Genomic DNA, 17107 nt, shown 5'->3' on the forward strand with positions numbered 1-17107 from the left:
GATTAATAAACAATGCTATTTAATGAGTGTTATAGTTGAATAATTATCTTTCTCCTTTTTTATTCAGGATGAAGAAATTAATCAACAAAGCCAATTAGTGGAAAAAACTAAAAACACAGATGTTGGATCAGGAAGAGGTGATTATTACTACTGTTTACATACTGTGAACAGGCGAAAAAAAGCATAATAGTGCAAAATAAAATATATTTTATTGTAAAAAAGTGGTTTTTGTTACTAAAGTATGCGAATATAACTGATGGTGTCATGTTCCACAAAAGGAGATTTTGTATTTTTGATTAGAATACTGATTTCTATGGATCTATGTTACAAATCACTGAATGGAAGTTTGTAAATATATTAGAGCCCAGCAAGTTTAAAACAGTGAGCAGTCATTATAGAGCCTTAAAATAAATTGTGTATGTATATTTTACCCTAACAATCAATTACCTAAGCTTCTGTAATATGTTCATTGTTGCTTGAGAAACAGCTATTAAAGAATATTACTAGTGGTCTTTATATTATTATATAGCTTTAGCATCCACCAGACGGGACCAAGATAATATGCAAGCCGAACTGAATCGCCTTCAGGCTGAAAATGATGCTTCTAAAGAAGAGGGTAAAAGAGGTTCTCCAGGCCCTTGAGGAACTTGCTGTCAACTATGATCAAAAGTCACAAGAGGTTGAAGACAAGGCAAAGGAGTATGAAATACTAAGTGATGAATTGAATCAGAAATCGGTAAGAAAATAGAAGGGGTTTCTTCAATAAACCCAACTTTGGTTGTCAGGTGCAAACTGTAAACTATAACTAAAAACATTTTTATGTGGGTCTTTTTCCAAATACTGTTTAACATTATTTATTTATTAAATTTATTGTATGTATTGTTATTATATTGTTATTATATTATTATTATACAATTGTATCACAGCGGCCAGTTGTTTCGCCGGATTTGGCATTGGTTACTAGTTGGGCCCCACCCAGGGGCCTAGGACGTCGTAAGTATTTTCATAATATGCGTGCAGTTCCAAGCAGTGAGGCTTTTTGCATTGACTGATGGTGATTTTGACAATTTTAACTGTTTTAAATGTAATTCCAGGGCTTTTGGAATAGCACCCAGTGTGCCAATTACCACTGGAATTACCACTGCTGGTTTGTGCCATAGTCATTGAATTTCAATTTTAAGTCCTGGTATTTGCGATTTTTTCATGTTCCTTCTCATCGACCCTGCTATCACCTGGTATTGCGATGTCTATGATTGTGACCTATTTTTCTCAACCAATGTGATGTCTGGTGTATTATGCGATAGTATTTTGTCTGTTTGTATGCGAAAATCCCACAAGATCTTGACCATCTGATTTTCGGTGACTTTTTCAGGCTGATGTTCCCACCAGTTTGTTGCTGTTTTAATATTATAATTTTTGCACAAATTCCAATGGATCATTTGTGCTACTGAATTGTGCCGCAATTTATAATCAGTCTGCGTGATTTTTTTACAACAGCTGAGTATGTGATCAACAGTTTCATCAGCTTCTTTGCAAAGTCTGCATTTGGCATCATCAGAGGATTTTTTTCGATTTTGGCCTTAATGGCATTTGTGCGGATAGCTTGTTCTTGCGCAGCCAGGATTAGTGACTCTGTTCTTTCTTTAATGTACTGTTGTTAATAACCAAGTTTGTTCACTGTCCACTTTATCTTTTATTTTTTCCAGAAATTGGCCATGCAGTGCTTTGTTCTGCCAATCTCCATTCTTGATTTTATCACATCTTTTCTGTATTCTTGTTTCGTCTGTTGGGCCTTCAGTAGATTTTTGTTCTTTACTTCGATTAATAGATGTTCTTGACTTTCTTTTAAATAATCAGCCAGTGCATGTTTTTCTTCTTCAACTGTTTGCTTCACTGTAATAATCCTCTGCCACCTGATTTTCAGGGCAGGTATAGTCTATCAGTATCACCACGTGGATGTAAACTGTAGTGCATTGTCATTAGTTCCTGGTTTTTCGGTCCAAAAGGTCCAAATCAGCTTGTGTCCAGTTAACTATACAGCTGTGTATCTTATAATGGTATTGCCCAGGTATTTATGGCCTTGATTGTATTTCCACCATTCAATTTAGATTTCAAAATTTTCCTAACTCTGTTGGTGTACTCTCGCTGACAATAGTTTTTACTTCTCCATGCTTGATGTTATCCAATTGAAGAATGCCTAAGTATTTTTAGGCTTCATTTTCTTGCATTTAATTAATTGGCCATTGGGCATTTCAATTCCATTATTTTATTATTATTATTATTTTATTATTATTATTATATAATAATATTAATTAATATAATATTAATATTAATTTTATCTTGTTATTTATTAAGAGTTGCCGATAATGAGAATGAGATGGACTGCATAGGAATGAAATAAATAAGCTGTCCAGCTTACTGTTACGTGATTCTGTTTCTTTGAGAACAATTGAAAGTTTGAGACAGATAATGTTATAATACCTCAATTCTTTCTCATTTGTATTTAATATGTTTCATAGAAGGTACATCCCAGTTGATGTTGGTGACATATTAATATTAATGAGAAATTGAATAAAAGGCAAAAATTAGGTCCCATACATTCGGGTGCACATTGCTCACTTCAAAATACAATACAGTACTCTATTCACAGAAAACAAACCAATGTGTTTTAGTTATTAAAAATATGTAGGATCGGTCAATCACTTACAGTATGCCTCTCCACATTGCTTTGGGCCTATTATATTACATACACCTTTGTATACAAAAAGTTGGTTCCGATAATGTACATTCATAAAGTTAATTTGTAGACTTGACCAACTTGTGTAATATTCATAGTTTGGACATCTTATTTAAAGATCCCCATATGAATTGTATCTATGATACACAAACTTCCAGAGGGCTTCATTTAATTATATGCCCTTATGTCTGGGCTTGTTGCATCTTGTCTGATTTTCACTGACATCTTAAGAAACTTCAAACAGAAAACTTGTTTTGGGGAGTTTAAGATTCTGCATACCCATTTAAAAATGTAATTTATTCTCAATTTTTTATTTTAAAATGGTTGTCATCATACATATTGAAATATAAAATATTTGAGGTCAATTGCAACTTCTAGGCTATAGAACTTTTTCAACTGATAATAATTAGGTTTAATGCCAAAGATAAATAGGTGCAGAGGCAAGAGTTAATGGGGGAATTTTTCTTTTCTGCTTCTAGTAGTAGTTCTGAGATTATATTTTCTTGCAGCATTGTCCAAAGGCTTCAGCGACAGAGAAAGGAAAGAAATAAAAAGAAAGCAACCAATACTTTGCGGTTTATGGGAGTTGGTAGTTGTTTGTATTTCAACAGCTTGACTGAATAATTGTGCCTTATGGCTTTAATAATGACTGATAGCGAGGCAGAAGCTTTCATGATCATGCCAATCTTTTGGAATATAGTGATAATAATTCTAGAGTCTATCATTTCTAAGTTCACAGAGCTTAGAAAGAATGTTCCCTTAGGAAACAAACTATGACTACTTGAATGAAAATTGAAGTTCTTGGAATGAAGACAGAACTCTTGAATTGATTTTTGCCTGCTGATAATGTTATCTAGGTACAATATTTTTTTTCTATTCCAGATAACATTAGCTAGTATAGATGGAGAACTTCAAAAACTTAAAGAAATGACCAATCATCAGAAAAAACGTGCAACTGAAATGATGGCATCTCTGTTAAAAGACCTTGCAGAAATAGGAATTGCAGTGGAAACAACGATGTAAAGGTAAGTCATCTAATGACATTAAGATTCGAATCCATCCTGCCCCTGACTGGCACATCCCTATCACTGTATGTTTTCCTCTTTTCATTATTAATTTATCATTAATAATACTCATTATAGTATTTATGCATGAGAAATATGCATAAACATGCTTTTCTTTTAAGACAGCTTTAAAAGTATACTTGCCAATTCCCATGAGAGTCTGTTATTTGATGGCAATACAGCAAGTATCAATAACCATGGTTTATAAGAAATCAACTATAGATATTGTCAGAAGTGGCAATAAAAACTATTTTAAAACAAATACTTTTGATGCCCCAAATCTGACACATTGAGTTAGATATAGTTTGTATGTCGCTTTTGTTACAATCTCATTTTAAAAAGAATTCATAATTAACAATGAAGTTGACACTTTAATAGGAAGAAAATTGTCTAATGCTAAATAATATATGAACTCAGAATAAGTTACTGGATTATTTATGAACTTTCAAACTTTTGGAGCTAAACATTAATTATTTCTTAGCAGCCAGAAGGAACTGGTATGATAGATGAGAATTCACGGTTGCAAGACTCTACATCAGTAAAATGAAATCTGAAGTAAAAACTATGGTAAAACGTTGTAAGCAGTTAGAAAGTACACAAACAGAAAGCAATAAGAAAATGGAAGAAAATGAAAAGGAACTAGCAGCCTGTCAGCTTCGTATTTCACAGGTAAATTTGATTTGTTCTGTTTGTTAAATATTTTGTAACAACCTTGTTCAGTATGATGTTCTTCACTAGCCACCCTACCTGGGAATTGAGGATCTTGTTTAGTATAATACAAGGCAAAGGACAAGGAGATTAGGGTACCCCAATTTTAAAACGGCTATTAGTGAGCATATCATTCATTTCCATCCTCTTCCTGTAGAGAAGTTAGTATTCTGTTGCCAGGGATGTGCTGAGTCTTATGGGCTTGAAAATGTTTTAAAATACTTTTTCTGAATGCTTGAAAATCTCTCTACATCACTGATACCTTGTGTGCTCATTACGCCATTCCGGTACGAAAATAATTAGGTATGTTGTTATGCTTGGAAATGGAGCAGCTTTTCTAAGCTATGAATATTAGATTTTATTGCTTGAACATTATAAATGAAATTGAGCTAGAGAGCAGTTTTGGTGAGTTTGAATTTTGGAGTTTTTTTTTTTTTTTTTTTACACAATTAGTATAAAAGTATCAGTAATTCTTATATTTTATAGTTTAGGTTACATCTCTCAGTATGTCTAAGCTACAATGAATGCATGTAATGAAATGTATCTTCTTAATGAATGTAATGTAATATATCTTCTTGTAATGAATGTATCTTCTTACTGGCTTCTGTAGGTTCAGGTTTTCCCATCTAAACTAAACAAAATTGTAATTACCATATTCAAAGGAAATACCTATGTCTGATGCTGGCAACTCCCAATACTGTCAGAAAATATGCAAGGAATCCAGATGAATGGATTTTTAAAATTAGGGCAGCTATGTTTTTTTCTTTCCCAGGTTGACCTTAAAATACTAATGAAACCCTTAGTAAGCACCTTTAATGTAGAAAGGAAATTCACTTATCCCCATTTGGATAATGCAAATTGTTTTTATAATGGAGCAGTTTAAAAAAATGTAAGGAATTTAATAGACTTCCATATTCTTGAACTTTCTCATGTGTAATTCTCATATTCCTATTTTACATCTTGATGTATCATTAGTGTTTATTGAATAAAATTTCTTGCTATAATTCAATAATAGAGCAAGAAAAATGAAGATATTAAAGATTGATAAAATGAATTATTTGAAAAAGGACACATTTGATTTTGCATAATACAGATGATTCAGAAAGTATTCTTCAATTTAGTCTTTATGTTTTCTGGAAATTGTATAATATATGTGTGTTTTGATATATTACTTAAACCATCAGTTTTTTAAATCACTGATACATGTTCTCTAATTCATTGAAATATCAATCCTACTTTTATCTTGAAGCATGAAGCCAAGATCAAATCACTTACAGAATATCTTCAGAATGTGGAACAGAAGAAAAGACAGCTTGAAGAGTCTGTGGATTCTCTTAATGAGGAGCTAGTTGAACTCCACGCCCAAAGTATGTATTGCTTTACATTGCTGTTTTTATGTGAATGGTTAGAACATGATTCCTAAGCTGAGAAGTTGAAGTTCTAAGTTATGTTACTGATACATTTCTGCAATAAGGCAATGGTAGTGTATTGCTACTAAGCATATTTTAATCACATATGTAAGAGGGTATATATATTGATACCCTTTAATTGATATTAAAGTGATGGATTAAGACTAGAAAGACAAGTTCAACGCCTCAGTTGGCTATATAAGCTCTATAGATAACTATGAATTAATCACTCTGTTAGCATACGTCATCCCTTAGGATGATTTCATTAGAACAGTTGGGTGGAGTTATGCTTTCAACTTGTAAAGGAAATAGCAACATAATGCTTTACAGCCCTCTCTAAGCATTTTACATAGTCAGTATATTGTTCCCAACAATCTGGGTCCTCATTATAATATATAGGTAGTCCTTGCTTGCAACCATTTGTTCAGTGACAAAGTTATAAGGGGGCTGAACAAATGGTACTTCCATCAAGTCCCTGAAGTTGCAGCCATTGCAGCATCCCCACATTCACATGATTAAGATTTGGGTGCTTGGCAGTGCACCCAAACTGAGGAGGGTTCCTCTGCCCTTTCGTCTGCAGTACACAGCAATACTACTCAGTGTACCAGGACAGATGTAGAGGCCTGGGACCTTTACCAGTCTCAGCTGGCTGCCATCATCCTTCAGCCTTTACTTTAGTCTCAGTGGTGCTGCTGCCAAGGAGTCCTGTTTCTAGCATCACAACATGGTGATAGCTGCCCCTATCGCCTATGCTCCACAGGCCTGCTGCATGCACTCTTCACTGTCTTCCTCTACTGCTCATGTGTGCCTGATCTTGGGCAAGGCAACTGCTGACAGGCTATGACTTCTTCCCAAATCTACTCATGTTGTCCTCAAAAAAGCACCTGCCAATCGCCATGATGCCTTGAAGACTTGCAGAAAATTGAAAAGGCAGAGCAGGCAGTAGTAACTCTACCAAGGCCAGGAAAAAAGGAAGCCAGGAATGGCTTGGATTGGGGATTGGCCCATGCCTAACAAAAACTGGCAATCTTACAACAATGGTAATGGGGACTGCCGGGATTCCTGTCACTAAGTCACATGGTGTCATGCTTTATTATTGCTTTACTTAGTGAGTGAAAATTCTGGTTTAATTACTATCATAATTCAGGAACTACCTGTAAATCCAATAAATCAATTATGCGTGTGAAAGACAGGTTGACTAGTGAATTTCTCAGAGATATCTGCAGAAATAGAATACTTACTGGGTTGCCTGCTAGTTTGATAATTCAGTATACTTGTATTTATGTAGGTACAAGTATTAGAGGACTTTTTATACTATCTGATTATGTGTTTTAAAAATGAATTCCTCTACCCCCCTTTCTTTACTAGGAAAAGTTCATGAAATGGAGAAGGAACATCTGAACAAAGTTCAGACTGCAAAGGAGGCTAAGGCAAGTCAACCTACAGTTTAATAATTCTTTAAAATGAATTAACTAAGTACCTTGTTTGTTCTTATACTGTAAAATAACCAGAACATTTGTTCTTTAGCAAGCAGTTGAGCAGCAAATCCAAGTCACCGTGAAACTCATCAGAAGCAGATTAGCAGCTTGAGAGATGAAATTGAGGCAAAAGAAAAATTAATACTGATTTGCAAGAGTAAGTTTTGCATACTGCTTTGTCGTAATGAGTGGGATTGGTGGGAATAATTTATTTTTGCTTATGAACTAGATTTTTAGGTGCACTATTTTCTTTGGTTTTACATACTAATATGTTAGCCTTTTTTAGCAGGTGGATAAAACTTTGGTGACCACAGTGGCCAGAAATACCATTTTATATAATTTTCTTCATTTTTACAATCCCCCCCCAAAAAAAATTAATTAAAAAGCACAGTAGAATTAAAATAAAAATATGTACTTTAAATCTAGGTAACAGAATTGATTCTGGTTCTAAAACTGGATCTACTCCATTTTTCACTCGATTTGATTGAAAGAATGGAACCAGTTATGAAACATAGTTCATCTGCAGGAGATAATAATACATACTCTGTATTCATCAGCATGGAGAACAAATGCTAAATGCAAGATGAAGTAGAAACCATCACTTTTGTTCTCACTGTGCAAAGTGAATTGAATTTCCCTATTGGAGGAAGCATGACTGATGAAGTGGCAGCAGCTGTCAATTTCCCAGTGAGAGAAGTGTGAAACAACAACTAAAGATTTCTTTCTTTCTTTCTTTCCTTCCTTCCTTCCTCCTTCCTTCATTTGCTTTTTCTTTTTTCTTTTTCTTGCGATGAGAGAAGGCATGCAGCACATGAATTGGCTGAAGTCATATTGTGAAGTGAGAACATCAGTATGGTCTGTGTTATCTGCCCCATTGGAAAGGGCATTAGACATTTTGAAGGAAAGTCTGCAGGAGTGGCTTTCTCAAGCTTAATTATCCCACTCTTTTCTGCCCTGCCAACCTGCATTTTCCCCAGTTAACCTTGTAGGTCTTTCAATTGATTGATTACAAGAGTGGTTGTACTTGATTGTGCTAGTTTATGTCTTTTGGCTAAGATGTGAAACAAGACCAACAGCCTTGTTTGGAAATACTGGATTTGAGGTACAGATCTTGCTGCAGATAACAAGGGGCTTGGGGTACAAGAGCTTGATAAGTTAGAATGGGCATTAATTTACACATTCGTACTAAATATAAACAATTTTTATTTAAAATCAACTAAGTTCATCTTGTAGCTCAGACATGTTGAGAATTAAACCAGTTATCAGTTGGTTCCAAATAAGTGCTAGGGCCTATATGGTTGATCATCATCTTGGTTTTGAGATATCAAAATTCATAATAAATTTAGTAGTCACAAAGTAAATAATCACTATTGCTCACTTCAGTTAATTTTTATTTCTGTGTTCAGTCAAAATCAGAAGATAATACTAGAGCAGGAACGGCTCAGAATTGAACATGATAGTTGAAAACTGTGGACCAGGAAAAAAGCAAGAAATTGCATGAACTTACGTAAGTAAAGACAATTTATATTTAGATATATAATAAAAATCAGTTAATGCTATTCATTTTGGTATACTTTTCAAAAAATGTGTTTCCAGGCCTATGAAGTCTGCTTTGAGATATTGTATTCTTTTACCATCTTATATTTTAGTAAAATATAAGATTTTAGTAAATATTAATTAAATATATATTCATCATCTTTCTCTTACAAGAAAAACAGGAGAGATATAGCTTGACCTTAATAATTGCTAGTTTGCCAGGTTTAGGTTTTTTTAGTTGTTCTGAGATGGAAGATGGGTGCAATTAGCTTTGGCAAGTGGCTTGTTGTGCCATTCTTTGAATAACATAATTGTTTCAAAGATGGATTACTTTGCATTTGTTCCATTACATTTCAGGCAATATACATACATGCTTCTTGCAATATTTATTGCAAGTGCATATAATTAATAATATCAATAAAATGTCAAATAATTTCATTTATTTGGGTCATAGCTTCTAAAGTAATGTGCAAAAATTTGCATAAGATTGACATTGTTTTTAATCAATATTTTTCTTATGTAATTCAGTGTTTAAATTGTGGAATATTTTTATATGTTTAATGTATTAGTCCAGGTTTTTTCATATTATTTAAAATATCCAGAGACTTGAGACAAGTACTAAAAGTTTAATGAATTTTAATTTATGATTCAGTATTATACAAGATAGAGAGAGCAAGCAAGGCAAGACCTAAAAGGTTAGAGGAGACTGTGGTAAGCTGTATATTCTGAAAAAAATCTTTGAAATTCTTCACTACTTTACCAAGAGAAGTCTTAACTCTAATACTCTTAGCTTGTTAGGCCAAAGAACTTCAGACTCTGCATAATCTCAGAAACTCTTTGTTCAGGATTTGGCTAGCAGAGTTAAGAAGGTAATGTCACACTCAGTTTTTATTTTAAATATATTTAATATTTTGGATTTCATTCTGCAAGAATCTGAACCCCAATTGTATTTCTTCTTATCAAAGAGTGCAGAGATTGATTCAGATGATACTGGTGGGAGTGCTGCTCAGAAACAGAAGATTTCTTTTCTAGAGAACAATCTTGAACAGCTCACAAAAGTCCATAAACAGGTAAAACTGTAATAATCTTATATTTTTGTTTGCATTACTTAAAAAAGCTACGTTAATAATAGTTTTATAAAGTTTTATAGCTTTGCTCTCTAATAACAAAATCCTTACATAGTTCCCTAAGTAACCCCAAAGCTAAGTAACAAAGAAAAAGAGATCTATAGATCTATCAAATTGTCATAAGTAAATACTTAGCATTAGAGGATGAGCTCCACATAAAGTCCTCACCACCACCACATGGCAATCAATCAACATATAGATAAACTGGAGTTACCGCCTTATGAACAACAACTAACAAGCAAAAAGCAACTGGAATATAATTATTGGAGAAAGAGAAACACACCCTCCCAATAAGCCACACAGCTGTCAGCAAACAAATAGAACCACCACTTTATCATTCAAATGATCTACCAACAACAGGGCATCAGTCAGTTGCATATTAATATCTATTTAAGAGTTCATCCAAGAACCTGCAAAGTTAGGCAGGAAAATTGGATATATAATGCCTACTAACCAAGAAATGTATTTCTTGAAAACTCCTGCACCAATGAGTCAGTTTGATCTAGTGATTGTGATACGAAGCTAGAAAGCAGGAGGGTGACTGGAAATTCTCAGTCATCCACGTCACAGTTATTCCAAAGGTGTTTTTTTAAGAGGCAGCTGGACTTGCTTGTTTTTGTTTTCGAAGACTTTTCGCTTTTTGAATGGGAAGTGATATGTCTTCAAGAAAAGAAAAGAAAGTCCTCTTGTCTCTCGAAAAAGCACCTTTAGGACAGGAGAGTGTGAGATCTAATCCCATTTTAGGCATGGATTACTTTGGGCCAGTCATACACTCTCAGCCCAACTTGCCACACAGGGTGGTGGTTATGGGGAAAATAGGGAGACAGAGAAATATTTGCTTCGAGTTATTTATAAAAATAAGAAGGGGGGAATATAAATAAACAAAAGCCAAGTTTGCAGAAAATAAATAATGTGATATGCTAACCCTGAGCTACATGGATTTGCTGCCATCACAGCCAATGTTGTACCTGTGTTAAGAGTTAGAGCTATTACTGATTACTAAGTATAGTTGGTAAAGCATAACATTCAGGCGTCAGAAAGCTTTTTGTTTCTATTATGATGTGTACTTAGTCTAAGACTTTGACAATATATTCATTTTCTAAGCTGTCAGTTTGTGTTCATAGATAGTATAGGTGTATAACCTTCAGAATCAATTTGGATGAGGTGGTTTGGGATTTGTGGGACTCTCAACTTAGGACTTAAGCAGCTACATCTTTTTTCAGGATGATGCAGCTGGAAATAAGACACGTGCTACTGTCACAAATTCATATGCTCTAATGAGCCTCTTCTAAATTGTACCTAAAACATTTCATTCACTTATATGATATCATTCAGAAATATCATTTATTTTTAGTTATAAAAGAGTTGGAGGTGGAGGAGGGGTGTTTAGATTAAAATGAATTAGTTCTTCAAAATATTTTATAGGAATTAAATGGAGAAATCAATAATATTGTTTATGATTGAACACTTATTTTGTGTGATAGAAGTGCTTTATTTCATATTTATTAGAAATTGACAATAATCTGTAAAATTTGTTGAACAAATTCACACACATTATTTATGTCCAGTTGGTACGTGATAATGCAGATCTTCGCTGTGAACTTCCAAAACTGGAGAAACGGCTTAGAGCTACAGCTGAAAGAGTTAAAGCTTTGGAATCAGCATTAAAAGAAGCAAAAGAAATGCTTCCCGAGATCGTAAGCGATACCAGCAAGAAGTAGACAGAATTAAAGAAGCAGTGAGATCAAAGAACATGATCAGAAAGGCACATTCAGCACAGATTGGTAAGTAGAACAAATAAAGCATAAACATGATGCGTTTACAAACACAGATTTTAAAATAATAGAATATAACAAATGTGCATACTATTAGACTGTTATTCCCTTATTTGGGTTGTTGGGGAAATTTTGAAATTCTTATGCCTCAAAATCTGTGTATAGCAATAATTAAAATACAGCAAGTATTTTTACAGTACAAAGGAATTAATGACCTATACTTGCAATTAAAAGTATGGCATAAAAGGAAAGAGAAATGGAAGAGGAGAGAAAAGCACTAATTCAGTTACTAGAACCCAGTAAGTAATGTTGCTGGAATGAAACCACATTAGAAAAGCTGGTGGCCTTTTGCGCACTAGAGGGAATGGTACTTTCAGGGAAAATTGAATCCAACAGTATGGAAAATCTATGATTGCCTGAAAAAAATAGGTTTTAGCAGCTGGGCTTCTTGGAATTCACATTTTCACATCTTGCTATATGCAAACATTTAATTGTGGATTGTAAAGAACAGAATTCTTCCCTTCTCTCCTCTTCCTCCGAAAATAGTTTTGTATGACTGAAATAAAGTAATAATAAATCCCACTTCAGAAAAGAAGCTCACACCCTTGAAAATAGTGTGGCATGTAGCACATGGAGATGAAGTCTGCCAGTGGAAAGAAGAGCTAGTGTAAAAAGATTGTCCTGTCCTTAGCAAATAGCAGGGCTCTGGAGCACTTCACTCCTATGCCTTTTGAAAGGAGCATTTCAGGTTGCAGAAACCTAGTTCAGGATTCCTTTAGTCATCTGTGCACCTATGTGTAGAAATACATATAGTTCAGCTTTCCAAGATACCAATTCTTCCAAAGGAAATGGATTAATTGATAAAATTATGTTATATTTCATAATGTACTAAGAAATCTTGTGGGATCTTTTCCACAAGACAGCTGTCATTTAGTGTGGCAAACTTGTTTTCAGTTGTATACTTTGCCTATTGAAGCACTCATGTAAAAATCTGTGTTTAATATTCTGCATTTTAAAAAAATACATATTACAATGCATCTTAGATTATTGTCACTACACATTAAATATAAATATAAGTATAATTGTAATTTTAAAAAAACCTCATTGTTTTGTGAAACATCAAGGTATGTTTTTCTGGTCTAGCAATTCCTACTCAGATATATGTAATAACTAACCCACAGCAGTGTAACCTTAATGCCCAGTCCTGAAGGCACTGAAAATCTCCTTTAGTTCATTGGACGAAGAAATCCAAAATCCAAAAGCAAAGCAAAAATTAGCTAATTACAAATGTTGAACTAATTGTAAATAGCCATCTTCACCTGAAGTATATTGAACTACTTTTCTGGAACTTAAATATTTCTTGCTTCCATTTAATCTAGTATATTAATCACATTTTAATTTGTCACATGGCCTTGCTTTATCTTTTACACTCCCCCCCCCCCCCAATATAGCTAAGCCTATTCGTCCTGGTCAACATCCAGCTGCTTCTCCAACCCATCCAAATGCAATTCGTGGTGGAACTGCTTTTACCCAAAATAGTCAGCCAGTTGCAGTACGTGGAGGTGGAGCTCGGCAAGAGAAAGCATGAATTATGATAATCAAGGTTGGTTGATTACTTTAAACTGGTAGTTTACTTTATATGTAAGAAATTTGAAAACTTCTTCAAATACAAGAAGGAATGATTTAAAAACATACCAGAATTGTACACTAGGATTAGAATCCTATAATCATTACTGACATCATGGAGATTGTATATTTTTGAATAAACGTATGTAGTTATGAAAATTTGTATAAGTTACACTTTGGAGACTAAGAATTGTAAGCACGTTTCATTTATGCATGTTCTTTGTGGTTATTTCTAGATGGTGAGAAGTACACACAACATGATCAGAATTGGATATTGCGCAATGAGAGTCATTCCTTGAAAATTAGAAAATTGTATAAATTTGTACCATCTGTACAGCTCTCCTCATTTTTCGATTTGGCTAATTGAGTCCCAGGAAATTAGAATTCTTTCTTGGAAAATTGACATATAACTTAAAATGTAGGTCTCATTATATGATCTTGTCGTTCACGTCTTAAATTTAGTCTGCACTGTGCCAAGTTGAATGTATGTTAAGCAACATCTTAAAATTTCCTAGTTTAATTTATATATATTTAATGGTCTTAGGAAGTGTGGAGCTATGTTGAAATAAGTTTCAACCCTTATAACTTTAATTACACTATTTGACCCACTCATGAATTAGAACACTGTACATTAATTTTGCCTATACGGCTGTATAGAGACTAAGACTAAAATTATTTGTACAGTATGAAATTACTGAGATGTGTTTATGACGACTGCTGCCTTTAGGCACTGAAATCTCAAAAACATAGAACTAAGAAAGTGTTCTTGTAAGGCTATGTAACTGTTTAGTTAAATATCTTTTACTGGGTTATTGAGTTAATACTGTGTATAGCAAGTAATAAATATAGATTGACATGAAAAGATTTGGCAATGACTTTGTCTTATTCCTGACTATACACAGAATAGCATGATGAGATGAAAACATTCTGCTTCCTCTTGATCAGCCTATCAATCATCAGAGCTGTATAAATTTGGAAGAAAAATTAGGAAATTATTTTGCATTTATGTTTTTTACTGTAATAAATTTTATTCTAGAAGTAAACTCTACAATGTTCTATAAATGAAAGTCTAGAGTAATCTGCAAACTACAAATTTGGTTTAAAGCTTGAGAATAAGAATGGATTCATTAATTTTCAGCAACTGAAAAATAGGAGCAAAGTTAATTGTTTAAAAAGACTAGAAATGTTAGATGACTGGAAATTAAGCTATACTGAACTTTCACTGTAATTAATTTGTAAATCTAGATTTCTGTAAATGTTTGCTTTCCAGACATCTTCTCAGACAAATTAATTAGTCTTTATTTGTTTTTGCAAAAAGTCCCAACCTCTATTTTTTTTCTAATGAGAGTTTTGCCCTTTAGAATGGCACTTCAGGAAGTTCAAATAATGCCTTTGATAGAGGCTTCCTGCACAATAAATTCTAAAGGCGTTAGAAGGATTTCTCATAACAAGGTTTGTAGGAGTAGAAGAATAAACTGCAGCAATGGAGATGCTAAATAACTGGTTTCCTGGAATGCATTTATGCTAGTTTTGTATCTCGATACAGTAAGTTCACAAGCACTTGGAGATAAAGGTTTTCTGTAGATTTTTATGACTAACTTTTTTACAAATTAAAGTATTTGTATTATGATGAAGCTTAATGATAGAAAAATTAAGTTTTTTCCCAATAACTTTTCATTTGTGGTTTCTAAAATAATTTTTTGAGTCTGGGCTTTTTTTTTAATCAGCCAAGCTACCGTGTTTCCCTGAAAATAAGACAGGGTCTTATTTTCTTTTGCCCCATGAAAGATGGCCTTGGGCTTATTATAGGGGGAGGGCTTATTAGCGAGGCGGGCCTTTTACCTTTCTAGCTCTGTCGCGTTCCTCGCCATTGTGTGCAGGGAAGCCTCTGGTTAAAAAAAACCCTTCTCGCGAGTTCAATCAAACTACTTGAAGTCGCGAGAAGGATTTTTTTAACCAGGGGCTTCCTTGGGCACAATAGCGAGGAACGCGATGGACCTGGAAAGGTAAGAGGCGCGCCTTGCGGTCCAACACAGCCCACCTCACCCCAGTGGTAAAGGCAGTCTACCTGGTTCCCTTCCCCGCCGTCCCTTTAGCGAAGGATGGCAGGTGGGTGGGGGAGAAGCAAGCGCGCTTCTTACCTTTCAGGTCCATTGCATTCCTCACCCTTTCATCCAGTGAATCCCCTTGTAAAAAAAACCTAATGAGTTCAACTCGCGAGATTTTTTTTACAAGGGCTTCAATGGACGAAAGGGTGAGGAATGCAGCAGAGCTGTCAATGTCTGGTAGTGCTAGGACGTGCGTCTCGCTTCTTCCCCCCCCCCCCCTGCTACCCCTCACTAAAGGGAAGGTGGGGAAGGGAACCAGGCAGGCTACCTTTACCATTGGGGCGAAGTGGGTGGTGTTGGGCCATGAGGCACGCCTCTTACCTTTCCAGGTCCATTGCATTCCTCGCCCTTTCATCCAGTGAAGCCCCTTGTAAAAAAACCCTCGCGAGTTGAACTCATGAGGTTTTTTTTACAAGGGGTTTCATTGGACAAAAGGGCAAGGAACGCAACAGACCTGGAAAGGTAAGAGGCGCGCCTCGCTTCCCCCCCCCCCACCTGCCACCCCTCGCTAAAGGGGCAGTGGGGAAAGGAACCAGGCAGGCTGCCTTTACCATTGGGGTGGGGTGGGCAGTGTTTTTTTGCGCAAGAAGGAACAGGCAGAAGGGGGTGATCACATTGCTGGCCTGCCGTTCTTTTTGCAGCGGGCTCTTTTTCCACAGGAGGGAAGGGCAGGAGGTGGAAGCACTTTGCTTCGCCTGCCACTGTTTGCACTTTGCTTCGCCTGCCACTGTGGGCCCTCTTTTTGGCCCGCAAGCTGTACCGGTAGGTGGTACAGTGGTAATGGTGGGGACCGGTTGCGCATGCGCTTAAATAGTTGGGGTGGGATTATTTTCAGGGGAGGGCTTATTATGGCACATGCTCTGAAAAGCCCGATTGGGTTTATTAGCAGGGCATGTCTTATTTTTGGGGAAACACAGTACTAAGAGTTTTGGAATTGTCCCAACACAGTTCTGTGTTTAAAATAAACCCTCCAGACATAAAATGAAAAGACCTCTGCAACATAAGAGGAGATATGTACAAAAGGAAATGGGTATTTAAGTAATGGTTCTTAGTGTTTTCAGTTGCAATAGCCTATGCCAGTTTCTCAACAGTAACATATTGTTCTAATCCCGATTCAGTTTGGACAGTTCAAATTTAGTTTCTTGGCAGGATATTCAAATGAAGCAGGATATTTTCTCATGGTTGTTTATGGTAGTTTCATTCCTGTAAGTATTGTATCACAGGTTTTGGTGCTGATATGGCTGTGTAAATTAAATAAACTGTACCTAGCATGTACCTCAAAATGTACATTTTTTTTTAATACCAAGCGGGCTTTTTCTTTAATTTTGATCCAATATGAACTTTATTAAGAATTGTAACTTAGATTTTCAAAACAACTTCCTTTTAATTCTTTGCATCACCTATGGTATGTTGCATGACAGGACAATTGATGGTTTTGCAAATTTAAAATCTTCAGTCTACATTAGAATTGTTAACTGCATTGAAGTTTCAATGTATGGTCCTTGAGTCTTCTGTTCCTCTAAGTTCATTTGCTAAAAA

At 35.0% G+C, this 17107-nt stretch overlaps 1 protein-coding gene across 1 annotated transcript in view; it reads left to right on the forward strand.

Moving 5' to 3' along the window:
- Window positions 1-14532, forward strand: part of KIF5B (kinesin family member 5B) — a 34117-nt gene extending 19585 nt beyond the window's left edge. The window contains 24 exon segments of the mRNA XM_032235005.1: window positions 68-103; window positions 105-137; window positions 508-615; window positions 617-736; window positions 3620-3740; window positions 3743-3762; window positions 4283-4307; window positions 4310-4470; window positions 5759-5876; window positions 7287-7348; window positions 7446-7467; window positions 7470-7535; window positions 7538-7553; window positions 8803-8852; window positions 8855-8907; window positions 9585-9627; window positions 9630-9643; window positions 9731-9758; window positions 9761-9801; window positions 9898-10002; window positions 11628-11736; window positions 11739-11843; window positions 13286-13437; window positions 13697-14532. Coding sequence (XP_032090896.1) covers window positions 68-103; window positions 105-137; window positions 508-615; window positions 617-736; window positions 3620-3740; window positions 3743-3762; window positions 4283-4307; window positions 4310-4470; window positions 5759-5876; window positions 7287-7348; window positions 7446-7467; window positions 7470-7535; window positions 7538-7553; window positions 8803-8852; window positions 8855-8907; window positions 9585-9627; window positions 9630-9643; window positions 9731-9758; window positions 9761-9801; window positions 9898-10002; window positions 11628-11736; window positions 11739-11843; window positions 13286-13422 — 1593 coding nt within the window. The 3' untranslated portion in view covers window positions 13423-13437; window positions 13697-14532.
- The last annotated feature ends 2575 nt before the right edge of the window (window positions 14533-17107 follow it).

This window comes from Thamnophis elegans, chromosome Z, assembly GCF_009769535.1.
Source record: "Thamnophis elegans isolate rThaEle1 chromosome Z, rThaEle1.pri, whole genome shotgun sequence".
In the NCBI taxonomy this organism is placed as follows: domain Eukaryota; kingdom Metazoa; phylum Chordata; class Lepidosauria; order Squamata; family Colubridae; genus Thamnophis; species Thamnophis elegans.